This window comes from Branchiostoma lanceolatum, chromosome 15 (genome assembly GCF_035083965.1).
Source record: "Branchiostoma lanceolatum isolate klBraLanc5 chromosome 15, klBraLanc5.hap2, whole genome shotgun sequence".
Taxonomy (NCBI): Eukaryota; Metazoa; Chordata; class Leptocardii; order Amphioxiformes; family Branchiostomatidae; genus Branchiostoma; species Branchiostoma lanceolatum.
In genome coordinates, this window is record NC_089736.1 from 12,223,897 (window position 1) to 12,239,213 (window position 15,317).

The 15,317-nt window shown below is 41.4% G+C and overlaps 1 protein-coding gene across 1 annotated transcript; it reads right to left on the reverse strand.

The window, feature by feature from the left end:
- Nucleotides 1-777: 777 nt before the first annotated feature.
- On the reverse strand, nucleotides 778-14,550 carry LOC136420785 (procollagen C-endopeptidase enhancer 1-like). The gene is made up of 9 exons (XM_066407886.1): nucleotides 14,412-14,550; nucleotides 13,893-13,982; nucleotides 5,772-5,891; nucleotides 5,259-5,381; nucleotides 4,663-4,809; nucleotides 3,510-3,666; nucleotides 2,567-2,661; nucleotides 2,237-2,368; nucleotides 778-1,747 (listed from the first exon to the last, which is right to left on the reverse strand). The coding sequence occupies exons 2-9, from the start codon at nucleotides 13,963-13,965 to the stop codon at nucleotides 1,617-1,619; spliced, it is 978 nt and encodes a 325-aa protein (XP_066263983.1). The 5' UTR covers nucleotides 13,966-13,982; nucleotides 14,412-14,550; the 3' UTR covers nucleotides 778-1,616.
- Nucleotides 14,551-15,317: the final 767 nt, after the last annotated feature.

The following is a 15,317-nucleotide window of genomic DNA, read 5'->3' on the forward strand; positions in this document are numbered from 1 at the left end:
CTTTAGTTCGAATATATACTTTTCTCTTGGGTTTCCTGTTTTTTTGGGTGCCAGGTTAACATCCATGATCCACCAATACCATGTCGTGGTCACTTTTTCCAGGAACTACTGTGGTCTTTTCAATTATGTTAGAAATGGAAGAAAGTAACGTTATAGGGCGGCTGTGGATGGGTAATTTAGCTTGGTTGGTTTACGTGAAGGTGATTCAGTACCAAAGACAGGTGTTAGGATTACCGAATACTGAGTAGGTCCAGAAAATAAGAAGCAAACCAATCATAAGTGTTTCTCCTTAGCTAAGGCCCTAATTTCTGTATTATCGTTACAGCTATGTACAGTCTTGTCTTTTTCCAGAAACACCCGTTGATCGTAGTATTTTTGGTGGCATTATCTTGAGTTGGTCGGCAGGCGAAGACTTCCTGGTAATGCGGCCTAGTCGCCTGATAGCCCACTGCATTTTGAGTAGACGACTGTGGTTTGCAGTTCAAATATGTAACAAAAATGGCTGTCTAGAAAAAACGTCACAATTTAGTATTCCAACATATTTGCTTGGAGATAAGATTTTTATTAAAATACACGCGATATCTATTGGTCGGTATACCATACCATACCGTGTGTGCTCGGGGTGATATATAATCATCTGCTCAGTTATGTTCTTTACCTGATATTTTTCAGTGCATCGCATTTTTCCTGCAAAATCTAATCCATTATAACCCACAACATGACAATAAACACGATATATAAAAAACGCATTTTATTTCAAAAAAAAAAAAAATACAACAACAGCAACATTAGAAATCGCTTCCTTCCCTCACGCCCTATTTACAAATAGTTCACAATAATCACAGTTCATAATACCAATAATAATCCATCTTTGGAAATCTAAAGCATTTTGCCTCTGCAATATTTTACAAATCATCCGGAAAATTTCACACACAAGTATCACACTTCAGAACAATAAATGAATTCACCATCACTGAATTGAAGGCAAAAATCAGCTATTTACAAAATACTTCAGGCGTACAAATACTATGTACAACGATTATACTGTAGTCAGTTTTCAAAACATTGTCAGGGAAAATCTTTAAAAATCGTTGGAAAGCAGTCAAAAGTCACATATTGTGATGTTTTAATGGTCACTTATATTATATATATACAATAGTTTTTATGCACTTAGAATATTGTCATATATTATTATGCTGTCCATGCCTAATTCTATTGTGATGTCTTTGCTTTGTCTGCAGGGCTAGCCTTTTACAATAGCCACAGGCTAGTTGACATGGATGTCTGCAGCCGCCATAAATCTGCCCTGATGCCTGCGGTTGATTGATTGATTGATTGACAGGCTAGTTGAGTAGCCCTGACTGTGTGTCCTGAATAGCCAAACCCATTAGCCAACAGATCGCTAATGTTAGCCCCAAAACATAAAAATCTGTTCATTTTATGATAAAGACTTCACCATGAAACATTTACAATATTACAGCCGGATTTCTGTGTATGACAACAGTGTAAAAGTGGTCATGTTACTTGTCTATACACATACATGTTTCGTGGACTGTACATGAAGAAAAACTACCACTGTTTAACAGCAATAAGTGCATATGTACAGATGACGTCAGTTATAATTGCATGCACAGCAACAAGATGGCCGCTGTGAACGAAAGGCACCATGGGATGTACGCCCTAAGCGCATGCGCACTTCCGGTGTACTGAGCGTCAGTCACTCCGTTGTCGTTGATTACTTCATAACCTGTGATGATAAAAAATCCTCAGTCAACAAATATATATTCGAGTTTTATTTGAAAGTTCTTGCCCGAGGGCTAATTGCAACATGAAACGATACGTATAAAACGTATAAAGATAGTGCATGCCGTTAACAACGGTGACAAGTGGAACAAGTGACTATCCTAAGAAATGCTACGGAATACAACCTATGCTTTTTGGCGACGCCTCAGAGGCGATCCTAACAGTGTTGGGTTTGACCTCTTTTTGGAAGCATTGGAAGACGAAAACAAACATTACATTCTATGTACGTATGAAAAATAGATGTATAGAAGAAAGGTTGCAAAATAATCGTTGTAACTAACTACCTGAATGCTGATTTGAGCTTCTCGTGATTAAACAAATTTACAAACAAACAAACTGTGACCCAAAGATAGAATTAATTACATCATGGACAGATTAGTGTAGAAATAAAAGAACAACAATTAACAAATAATTTCTTTGCAAGCGTATCTACCTGAAGATGCATACGTCGCGAAGAATCCCTTGTATGGTCCGGTGTTCCCCGCCCTGAACTCAACTGTCATCTGATTGGTCGCCGTGGTCACCGAGTAAGTCTCCTCATCGGACATTCTGCCGCAGATCGAAACTGGAAACCAGCAGAAGCGAGATATGGTTACCTTTTTGTACAGTCAATCCTGGATTCAGGGATTGAGGATGGTTGCTGAGGACAGGTGGTTATCAAGGACAGGTGTTCTTAAGTTATGCTGGCCACAAATATCCGGAAATACAAACAAGCAAACCCCCTTACACAGCCACACGAATCATTTCTAATGGAGGTAATTACCTAGATGATTCTTGTCGCTGCCTACTCCGTCATGGACAGTGAGTCGGCCGGTTTCAGCGTCGCACAGCGGCTGCAGAGGGAAAATTCCTCCCACACTGAAAAAGAAACTAAAGTTAAGTATTTGTGCTACATATACTACAGGTTTGCTATGCTAGTTTAGCGATTATGGGGTCTTTTAATGAATATGAATTGGTAATGATTTTTTTCTTTTTATTTGAGTTGAATGTGTGATAGTTGTGTGCCGGCTTGTTAAAAACAGAGAGAACCCTAGCGACCCCCCAAAAAAACCCTCCCAATGAAATTGTATGGCTACCCTGCGACGTCACAAAATCAAGATGGCGGCAACCACACATGCCAACGGACCCAACAAAGGTTTTGCTACGCAAACCTGTAATCACATATCTACATCGAGGGCTTGATTATCATACCCTACATATAACTTACATAACGTTAGTTGTCTTCCTGGACGGCAGTTGAATCAATAAAAAAACATACTAGTAGTTTGTTCCTTTCGTAAAATAGGAAACTAAGGAAAAGCAAGAGAACAACATCGACGATTTGGGAATAGAAGCATAGAAATGTTATGGTCAATGTTGGCTGCCTTCATGTATGGCAGTTGAGTCAATAAAACCCCCTGTTTCTGCTTTCGTAAAACAGAAAACTGAGGAAAAGCAAGGGAACAGCACCGCCAATTTTACGAAAAGAATCGAAGAAGTACTGTGGTAAATGTTGGCTGCCTCCATGGATGAATGAATGAATGGCTGGTTTATTCAGCAAACAAATGCAAACCTAATGGCAGCTCTGAGGCTGAATATACAGGCTCGTTTACAACACATTAAGATTTTATGAATGATAACAGTTGAAAAAAGAAACCCAGGAAAAGAAAGGGAACAGCATTGACAATTGAGGACGAAAAGCGAAGAAATGATGTTGATAAACTCACTGGAAGCTGCGCAGCTTGAGCGTGATGTTCTGTCCGGGCTCCACTAGCACCTCCCACTTACACACGATGTCGTCATAGTCGGACGGGAAGTGGATGGACGTCAGAGTTCCGGTCGGGTCGGTGATCTTCCGGGGACTGCGGCAGCCGCTCTCAACAACTGAGGTAGGGAAGGTAAGAGGGAGTATATCAGTTTCTTTCTTTGTCTGTTTATGAGTTATACACAAAGCAAATGGCATCAAAAACATAAAACATTAAAAACAAGCTGCTAGGGGACCCAAACCTACACCTCTTCTTCATTACATCACAAGCTATCTGCCACCAAAAAATCAAGACCATGGCACGTCCAGGTCAAAAGATAGAAAAAATGGAAAGTTCTGCTGCAGTACAAAGGTCACATACCAGGGGGCCCAAAATCGACCTTGAATTTTGGCTTCACAACACCCGCCCACATACCAAATTTCATCGTAATCCATCCAGAGGTTCTTGAGTTATGCTCACTACAATAGTCCGGAAACACACACAAACACACACACACACACACACACACACACACACACACACACACACAGACACACACACACACACACACACACACACACACACACACACAGACAGACAGACACGCTAAAAACAGTATCTCCATTTTTCATGGAGATAATTATCTGTGTTAAAATGCATGGAAAACGTGGATATCAATTTCTTTTTACATCTTGAATGTAGGGGGACCATTACACTCTTTGGGAAAATTGTGTCTCGTGCAGTGGTGAACTGTATGCTTGTGTTGATAGTATGTTCAGCACCAAGGACAGGTTTGTGCTAGGTATGATGCTTTTTCAAGTAGCTAGTAGTAGTGCAATGAGGCTTCGCTACGGCTCGCGTTTTTTTACCAAGCACACTGAGTCATAAGTACTCTTCTCGATAAGTGTGTTGGGTTCTTTTACCTGCAGATGTTTGGCGCTAGAGGCTTATGCATGAAGCTCCCTCATACAACAATAACTAGGCGTAATTTGATAAAAAGTGAGTCATAGATACTTTCTCGATAAGTGTGTTGGGTTCTTTTACGTGCAGATGTTTGGCGCTAGAGGCTTATGCCTGAAGCTCCCTCATACAACAAGAACTAGGCCTAATTTGATCAAAAAAAAAGATGACATACTGCTTCCCTCCGGAACGCTGGCGAACTTGGCCTTGAAGCCGTGGAAGCCCTGGAGGTTGGTGGACCACTTGCTGGTGATGAACTTGACCGACATGGCGTTGCCGGTGGACAGGACCACAGGAGGGATGATGTCACCACAGTAACGGCCTGGGGGAAAGGAATGAACTCAATGTTGAATCGCACTAGATATCTATTTATCTATTCATGAATCTTAAGGGTGGTCCCTTCGATTAAAATTGTAACTGATTTCTAATGGATCCCTAACTCATCGCACTTCACAATGCAGCGGAGGCCGATACGTTTGTACCACCCTCCTGAAAGCAGAGCCCCTATCGCTCGATTCGCTACCTCGCTCGCGTAGGGGCCCTGCTCTTCACCCCCGGTAGACACGCTTCTGGCGACGTCACTACCAAAACAGCTTGCAGCCAATAAGAGGGTTTGCTCAAGCACTGCTCAAGCTCATCTTATGCAAAACTGTAAAGGACGCTGGGGAGCTATCAACTTCTTGGGTTCAGAACAAATTAACCGCCAAATTGTGCCAAATAAGGATAGCTCATTAATTATTCAAGGTTTTGCTAGGCAAATCTGTAACGTACCGAGAAGAGCTCCCCCGTGGTCGGGGGAGTCGAACACCTCCACGTAGTGACGCCTACAGTTTTGTGGAGCAAGGGGCCAGGGATCGGTTCCCAAGTACGCAAACGTCAGCTTCACCACGTGACCTGTAACCCGGAAATGATAAGAAAATTCGTTAGTTTTAATAAAGCTCATCATCGTACTTGGAGAGGTCAACATAAGTTAAAGTCTTTTCTACACTTATCTAAATGTGAAATAATGACTAAGACCACAGAGAGGCGCTTTAATCGCTCGATTTTCAGAGTCTGTAAAGAAAAATACACATAAGGACGGTATGTATTATTACCATTTTCATTTTCATTTTTTCTCGTAGAAATATTTGATGTCAAATTATCACTCCAATTTCAGGCACACAAGACGGTCCTACAAACACCATACACTTGTAACTAGCCAAGATATCATGGATTGAAGAGTTTGAAATAAACCAATCAAAACTTAGAATACATATATTTAGTATAGTCAAAAACAGTACGGACCTTCTGGTACGCGGAGGTGCCAGATACAGTCGTTCCCGGGGACGTATGGTGCAGGGAATCCTGGGGACGAGATGACGTCATAGTTGTCCGTGTCAAAGTCACCACCACACTGCTGATCATCTGTGTGGAAAAAAAAGAAGAATTCAACTTAGATTAGGATAACTACAAATGCCTCCGTCCCTGTGGCGTCGCCAAAATTGCATAATCATTATGCTCCCCAAGAAAAATCCTTGGCTAGGTTAAAACATTTCAATACCATTTCCACTTCAAATTGTGTGGCATCGTGTGGCGCAATCGGTTGAGTGTATCGCCCGGAACCGAGAGGACGTCCCGGGTTCGAAACCCCGATATGCCCCGATGTTGTGCCCTTGGGCACTTTACACGACTTTCCTCACTCCACCCGGCCAGGTGTGAATGGGTACCTGACTCCGGTTGGGGAAGGTCGTATTGAGGTCACCACCTGGCGCCGAATGGCAGCCGCCCAGACCTTGAGACAGTTCCACAAAGTGCAAGTGTGAAGCAAATATGTATCTGTTGTGTATTATGTGATTATTAACCCTGCAGCAATTCAGCACTGGCTGCCATTGCACGGGTAATTTCTGACCAATACATCATTATTATTATGAAATTCGCTACCATACTGTTCCCTTCTACATGCACACTGAATGTGCTTTAGCTTAGTCTAGTTTAGTTAAGTTAACTCTAGTATTGTCTAGTCTAGCCTAGTTTAGTTTTGTTTATCAAATAAGAGAGAAAGGGTTCACTACTGACCCCCAAAAGATGACTGCCTTATCGGTGGAATCTCGCTCGAAGCGACGTTTAGACTCAGATCTATTGACTGTATTTACGTATAATCCCCACAGCTATGCTTTACTCGACTGATCAGTCCCTATCCTCAGGGCGAAGCATAACTTGCACCACACGAACATGTTCCTAGATCTTCTCTCAACATCTCTATACCCTTTGAAAAATTGCCGACTTAAACTCAAACGTCTATTATATACTTTCCACTCGTGTATATAAGACTAGATACCATCTGTTCAGCATCAAACAAGTACCGGCATAGTATAACCGTCAGTAGGCCTTTTGTTTGGGTTTAAATTAGAGTTAAGATAAGATCGCATACCGTGCTAGTCTGACTCGGTCAAAGGACCGCGGGGCATTTGGAGAAAGTCATAAATTGATAAACAGAAGGCGAAGTTTTATCTTTATGTATTGAGCTGGGGGTAAGACATCTGGAAATCATCTGAATCCGATGTTGTCCAAAAGAGCAAAGGACCTACGAGATAAAAGCAGTTTGAAATTAATCGCTGCTGTTGATAAAGGGTAACTAGAGTTAAGTATTTGGGCTACATATACTTCAGGTTTGCTATGTTAGTTTAGCGATTACGGGGTCTTTAAGTTTTTATAAATATGAATTGGTATTGAATTTTTCTTTTTATTTCAGTTGAATGTGTGATAGTTGTGTGCCGATTGTTGAAAATAGAGAGAACGCTAGCGACCCCCAAAAACACCCCTCCCAATAAAATGGTATGGCTACCCTGCGACGTCACAAAATCAAGATGGCGGCCACCACATATGCCAACGGATCCAACAAAGGTTTTGCTACGCAAACCTGTAAATAAAGTATGGTGAGTCTTTGTAGGTGACATCATTCCAACTGAGAGGACGCGGTAACATCAAAAAGGACGTCGTCCCATATATAAGGATTGTTTTGTACCCAGATGACGTGGCTTATTTTCGCATCGTTCGATAGGCCTAGCGGAGGCATTATAATTAACGTGCCCGCGGCAAATGGAGTGAGATCCCTTCGTCACGAACTCGAAGGATTTGGAGTCGCTGTTTCTGTGCGTGTATCCAAATAGCCTCAGTGCGTGCTTGACATATCTCTGGCCATATTTGAATCAACGAAGACAACACCAGTTGACCGAGTGCTTCTTACTGTGCACAGGGGTCATCGGAAAAGTGGACACACAAATAGGATTTTTACGATGAAATTACAGGTTTTAAAGAGTATTTACGTACTAGTAAATCCGGAAGAATGATGATGATGATGTATTAGAAGACAAGCAAACTACAGGTTACATGTTGAATAAAGTATGCAATGGAAAAGCGTGATTATACTATTCATATATTGTTACATTTGTACAAGCATGCATTTAGCCATGTACATGCCCAAGTGTTGCTAAGTGTTGAAAAAAAGGCAACTTATTGTAAAATATATCCTCGAGTCGAGTTTTTAACATCTTGTTTGTACAGTAATTTTTTCAAACAACTAACTTGTTGACCATAAGTATGTGTATTATGTTTAACGTGCTAAAATGAAAGTTTCAAAAACCTCTAGCTAAATGAAAGTTTTTTTAAACCTTTACTGAAAGAACTCCTAGAGGCTTTTTGATAGACATCCGATCACTGATGTGGCACTAATACCTTTTATTCGTCGTAACTTAATTACATGAAAGCCAGAGACGTTCTACGCACGCCATGATAGGGAGCATGTATGAAAGACAATCAATTATTGATAGAATCGGAGTTATTGCTATTGATGTATTACTAAGTCGTAAATGTGTGTTCGCCCTCATTTGTGACCATTAGCATTAGGATTATGTCTGTTAATCTAAATCAAAATGTGTCTGGTTAATTCCAAATCGATGTATGAAACGTTTTTCATACTAAATACTCTCTCCCTCCCACACACACAAACAAACACACACACACACACACACACACACACACACACACACACACACACACACACACACACACACACACACACACACACACACACACACACACACACACACACACACATACACACACATACACAGGCACTATGTTGTGTGTGTGTTTTTCTTTAGAATACTAGTTCTGGGCTTTCGTAACGATGATGTTTGTCTGCTTATTTCAACATTTTGACACGATCCTTTCCCTGGGTATCAGCAGAAGAGGATAATAGCTCGCAGCAGCAGATGACGGCCCATCTGAGTTTAATAAAATCAGATTTACATCATCTCACCGTGAAGGCGCGTAAGGTTCAACTCAGGACAAGTGCAAGGGACGTTCCATTTGTTATGTTCTGGGAGGGAGGTATCGGGAAGGCGGGACAATGGCAGTGGAATATATTTATAAATCTCGCAAAAGCACAGCTAAATTTTGGTCAAGGGATTTAGTTTCTCTGCTAATGCATTTTTTGTAGTCCTGGCTCACTTCCAACCGAGCTACATTCGTACGCGTGCTGTTCACGTATTCTAATGGCAAGGTCAGAAAGAGAAAGAAGAGAAAATTGATTTTCTAAAACTGAGCGCAAAAAAACATGGCGGGTGACCTTGACATCACATTACCAGGACATGGCCGGGCCAAGGTTAACATCCTCCCATCATGCACCTGGCCTTTCAAATGGCTCCAAACGTATCGCAAATAGAAGTACGTTTGCTTATCCCTACAGACCCTTTACAACCGCAACACTAGTACTAATACAATTAGCTGCGGTTTGTAAATACTTTCTTGGTCAGTTGTTGTGTCTAGACATTCGGAGGTCATTGCTCCGGGTGTCAACACAGAGCTGTTGAACGTTAACTCAATTTAATTACCTTGACTCTTTCACTGCACACAGGCCTTTGAAAACTCGCACAAGGACTTCTTTCTGACTTACGACAGGTGCGAAGATTTAACACTGAAATAATCCTTGACATATATGTGGGACACTTTAACGATGTGTAGAGTCCAGACAGAATACGCCCAGGTTATTCAAGTGTGTTCACTTGAACACCAAGCCTTGGTTTGAATTATGGGTGGTGTCTGTTTGCCTAATTGCTGAGAAAAATGTTCCGACATACAAAAGGCGAACTGTAAGCCAAGCAAACAGTTAGCTAGAGTTTGCGGCTTGAGAAGCTTTGCAAGAGATCTTGTTGAACTAGTGGCTCACTTGTCGATCGAAGATTTGATCCGTGACAAAAAGAAATCAGACGACAGTTTGGCAATTGGTGAAATCATGGAAACGCGCATGTCATTCTGGGAACGCCCCCCTCTTTCCGATTTAACAAGGTCATGCACAGAGGCAGACAAAATGGCGATCGTGTATTTTCTTAACTTTTCCCAAATTGTGAGACGACAAAGCCGGTGACAACCATAACACCTACAATATATTACACACACTTGTCCAGACATCATACAGATTTGCTTGGATATTATACATGGCTCCTATTAAACAGATATATCGCCTCCTTGTTCCTTCCAAATCAGTTATTTAAAGCATCTCAAGTGCATCTTGTTTGCACAAGTTTTGGTAGTTTTGTGTAGTTTTAGAACCGTTGTTTTAGATAAGTATTAGAAATCCTGTCAATGTCCTTATATGAACGTTACCATGTATTTTGTACCTAAATGCCTGTACGTAGCCCAAAGGGCATGGATGTACAATAAAGGTTATCATAATTATATTATAAAGATATCTAATCCCGTTCATGATGCAGGCATTGAAGAAAAAAGCGTTTGTTACAATCCTCAGCGAAGAGCTCTCAAAATGTCCCCTCACATGTATGCCTACGTGCACAAGTCTTTGGTACGCAACCGGGGATCGAACTCACGACCTTCCGTATGCATCTACCCATTTCGCCATTGCATGTTCGGTTTATGAAGATATCTAGTCCCGTTCATGATGCAGGCATTGAAAAAAAGCGTTTGTTACAATCCTCAGTCAAGGGCTCTCATAGTGTCCCCTCACATGTATGCCTACGTGCACAAACTGAGAACCACTGACGACGCCCCCTACATACTCACTGACCCGGAAACTTGTCAACAAACCAGACGTGGCTTGACGACAAGGTACCTGGAAATAAGACGCCTTTCTTGTCAACGGAAAACCTGTCAATCAAAGAAACACTGCAGGGCATCAAATATCGGGTGGCCAGCGCAACAAACCGTTTCAAAGGCTGTGGCTTGATACTAGTGGCTTGACGACAAGGTACCTGAAAATAAGACGCCTTTCTTGTCAACGGAACACCTGTCAATCAAAGAAACACTGACCGGCCATCAGAGATCGGATGACCAGCGCAACAAACCGTTTCAAAGGCTGGACATACTTGCGGTGACCTGTCACCTGGTTATTTACAAAACCATCTTGATTTTCCCTCTCGCCGTTTCGAAACATTCAAGTTGTGCCGTGTTTTGCTGTGTTTCTGGTGATCGTTACTGTTTTTATAGCTATTAGGTCATTGAGAAGAAATGAACATTTAATCTAATCAAATCAATCAATCAATCAATCTATCGAAAATCTATCGAACAATCTATCGAACAATCTATCGAACAGGGACATACTGGCGGTGACCTGTCACCTAGTTATTTACCAAACCATCTTGATTTTCCTTCTCGCCGTTTCAAAACATTCAAGTTGTGACTTATGACAAGCACGAGTTTTTTTAGTGACCGTTACTGTGCTTTAGGTCATTAAGAAGAAATACACGCACATTAATGTAGATGGGGAGAGTTTTCTTTCTATACTATAAACTGAACTATCTTCCTATGGTTTTCAAGAGTGAGTGAGTAGTACGCCTCAAACTGTGAAAGCTAGATCTACATCATAGCGATCACACATAGACAATCAGATTGGACATCAATTGCCAACATTCTCATTAAAAACACAGACAAAATTATCCTTTCTACAGATCGCACACACCACACGCCTATAGTTTTATGGCCTACTTTTATGGAGTGACTAGACTGATAAATGGAGATCTCGAGAAATTTATTTTGGGGAATAGGCGACCTGGTTCACCTAGCTAACCTAAAATCTGGATGCACAGAAAGAATTTTGGGTGCACAAACATTGAACAAAGTAGAATGCCAGCAAAACAAACTACAAACCATTATGCCTCTCTTATGCTAGGGTCACATTTCCAAACCGGGGCCCGGCCGGGCAGTCTTTCAGAACGTAAAGTATGATATAAAAGACAACAAAAACACAAAACTTACCCGAAAAATTTCTAAGGACATAGCTAGTGCAAATTTATTGATATACATTTTGATTTTCCTTTTTCCGCAAACAGCCCGGCCGGGCCCCGGTTAGGAAATGTGACCCTAGCATTAATTCTGTAACTCCAAAGTTTTAAACAGGTACCATACATCATACAACAAATTATGTTGATATTTTTGATACTTTCAAGAATATTCTGTATACTAGTGTACAGTCGCACCTTTACCCTATACCCTACAAAAATATCTAGGTGCACAGGCACAAATTAGGTGCACAACACCCATTAGTATTTGAAGCCCTGTACATGTCAAAGCATAACAAACTTAGGGATAGAAACAACAGCTGCTTGGCACAGAGTAGCACCACCAAAACAAGCAGAACACAAAGAAGAACACCCCATTTGATCTACCAAATATGTCGACGGTATTCTGTTGACAGATAACTTCATTTGAAACAAATGTGGTTCTGTTTTGGAAAGGTTTGAAGGTCGCAACGATATCGATTGACTTTAGGGCAAAGGGCTTGATGGATTGAGTTAACTACTAGTTAGGATTCTTTTTACCGAATTTCAGGTAGGTATGATCAGATGACACCGTGGTTAAATTCGTCACTATATTTCCCACGATGACTTTTCTGACTCTAATCAATTCGTCAAAAAAGGCTTAAACATATTCCCCTTTTCTTAGGGGAGGACCAGAGAGAGTCTAAGAGATTGAAAGATTACAAAACCCACAAGGGCCAGAGTTAGAAAAAGAGAAAACGAATTGATCAAAGACGCAGGAAAATACAACAACATTAACATTTTGGATAAAACATTTTCCCAAAAATTCACAAAAGCACCTCTTCTAAGTCGTGTCAATTCCCAGGTTTTACCCAATGCCAAGATGAACAAATGAGAATCTTAACGGACAAATGAGAATTTCTAAGTGTTTCTTGGGGTGTTTTGGGAGCTTAGTAAAACCATTACGCTGCTTCTAGAATGTAGAGCAACGCAGATCCTTTTCAACCTTGTTTAAAAACTGCAGTGATCTAGACAATGTTTTGGAAATACAAACCACATCTAAGACGATAACTGATACATTTCTGGACGGTGTCCAAAACGGTTCGGTCATTGGTTAAAAATTCGAACGGCGTCACAAGCTATTCACCACTGACAATGCCAGGCCTCACGTGAGTATCAACTGGCGTCGAATGATCTGCTAGTTTCTGGCACGATTCCAAGCACAACATTGCCAGCACGGTAAGCCTTGGACAGATAGAAAAGTCAATGACTAATTAATCAAGTTGATGATAATTCCATTTCCCTCTAGAAATCGTGATGCAAGGACAAAAAAAAAAAGAATGGTATCAAATTTGCACCCCTATTTCGAATGTAATCGTCCTGTGACGCATTTCGGCGGGATCGTCCGAAAGAATATGTGATTAAAATTGATAAGTTAATGCTAGTTCTATTTCTATTTATCATATGATGCATGGACAAAAAAGGATGGCACCCCTATTTTGAATGTAATCGTCCTATGACGCATTTTGCCTGGGGATCGTCCGACAGAATACGTGATTAAAATTGATAAGATTTGCACTTGAGCCAGTCATACGACTGAGTGATTTCTTATAAAGGCTAGGGAAGTGACGTATATAAGACCAGTATAGGGTACATTATGCAGCAAAAATGCACAGTTCCCCACGGATAAGGTGCGGTGGGCGTTGCGGAAATACTGAGTCTTCACCCAAGTCATCTAAGGTCAAGCGAAACGAATCGCTCTTGAATATTTCCACACAGCGGATACAGTCAAATATATAGAGAAGGAAATGATTTTACCTACTTGATTAGAGTTCTTATGGTTGTAAAAAGAAGGTTAGTATTGGAAATACCTATGCTAGCACTGAAAACCTAGCCTCCACCAGGCCTTCCTATGGGGATATGTGATTGTAGAATTCGGCAAAAAGGAATAATTGATTGGCTAGGAGGGTCAGTCTTGGCGGGAAGGCTATATTTCCGGATCCCCTTCCAAACTGCGCCGGCAAATGAAACCCTATGTTGGCAAATTATAGTACCCTATAGCCAACGTAGTTCGACAGGTACAGACAACTGAAAACCATGCCGGGTACATTTAAAACTGAAAACGGTCAACAGGTCAGTCCATGTGACTTACCGGTGGCTTGTCCAACGATCCAGGGTGTACAGTTGAGGAGGAATAAGACACATAGCACCGTCTTAGATTCCATCCTGTCGTTTGGTCGACCTGTCAATCAATAAAAACGGAACATTACATCAGTACATATGTACGGTTACGTTGTGTAATTGACACGCATGGCAGGCATTGTATACAACACTTATAAAAGCCCCCCCTGGCATTTTTAACTCGGTGTGTACTAACTACTATCCGAGCGAGGACAACCTTAAATTAACGACCATCTTCCATGCGGTGAAACCGTCGCGGGGAAATCGTGAAATTTATGAGACGGTTACGAAATGAATCTCACATCGCTCTGTTCCAATAGAGTGAACCCCACGAGGACACGTCTATCCTATTAGTGTGTTTACGTTGCCGAATTGACGGCCATATCTTTGTGTTCAACCGTACCCCTCAGAAGAAGAAGGGTTTGAAAAAAAACGGACTTTTCTCAACGAATTACACGTTAATTTTCTACGACAAGTGAACGCAACTCACCAATTGAAAGCCACACGGATGAATCTGAGGTAAAATGTCGTTTGAAACGTCGGAAAACGCAAACGCCGGTCGGGAGCTACTGAAAAAGCAAACCTGCTAGTATGGAGTCGCCATTGTTGTAGCTAGGGGGAAGGGACTGGGCTCGAGCAAATTGTCGCGCACTGATTGGCTAAGGCCGTGGGCTGTCGCGCGTTGATTGGCTGAGCCCGTGGGCTGATGTGTGGGTGTAACCCGAGAATCATCACAAAAGCGGCGTGGCACCTCCAGGCTACAGACATGTGTTGTTGTCACCTAAACAACTGGAAAATTCACCTCTAGCGTCATCTCGTTCGCCATGTTTGAATTGTAAACAAAGTCATACGACCGAAAGAAAATTTCACGAATGCCCTCAATATAAAACATTATCTGCTAGTGACGTGGATCACGGGTGATTTTAACGTCAGAGTTATAAATAAATAGTGACTGCTTCAAATCTACATGATACAGATGGCGTGTCTCGTGACTACATAATAGTCATGGTTCAACGTAGCTATTCCTATGGTGTTGTCATACCATGGGAACCTTCCCATCTTGTTTTACATTTCAATACCTCTTATGCATGGCTGTGTGATTTGCCATGTAAAACCGTTTTTCTAGATATTGTAAAGAAGTACTGGTTAGTTCTGCTAGTTCATTTTAGTGACACTGAAGAAGAGTGATGGATGTCACTCGAAATGTCCGGAAAAAGATCTCCGGATTCTTATCCAGTTGTAGAGTTTGAATTCTCTTTATATATGGTTCAATGTAGTTTTGACTTAAAAGCTTTGGGAGCGGCCCGGCGTAACAAAACATTCAGTCACCCGTGACAAAATAGTTCTAATATACTGCAGAAAATTATTGCCTCAGGGTATAGGTACTATTAGGTAA

What these genes read in the sequence shown, in the direction of transcription:
- LOC136420785 (XM_066407886.1), bottom strand. Translation starts at nt 13,965, where the DNA reads ATGGAATCTAAGACGGTGCTATGTGTCTTATTCCTCCTCAACTGTACA. An exon ending in GATCGTTGGACAAGCCACCG is followed by an intron (nt 5,892 to 13,892) that starts GTAAGTCACATG and finishes TTTTCCACACAG; the next exon opens with ATGATCAGCAGTGTGGTGGT. An exon ending in CAGCGACAAGAATCATCTAG is followed by an intron (nt 2,369 to 2,566) that starts GTAATTACCTCC and finishes GCTGGTTTCCAG; the next exon opens with TTTCGATCTGCGGCAGAATG.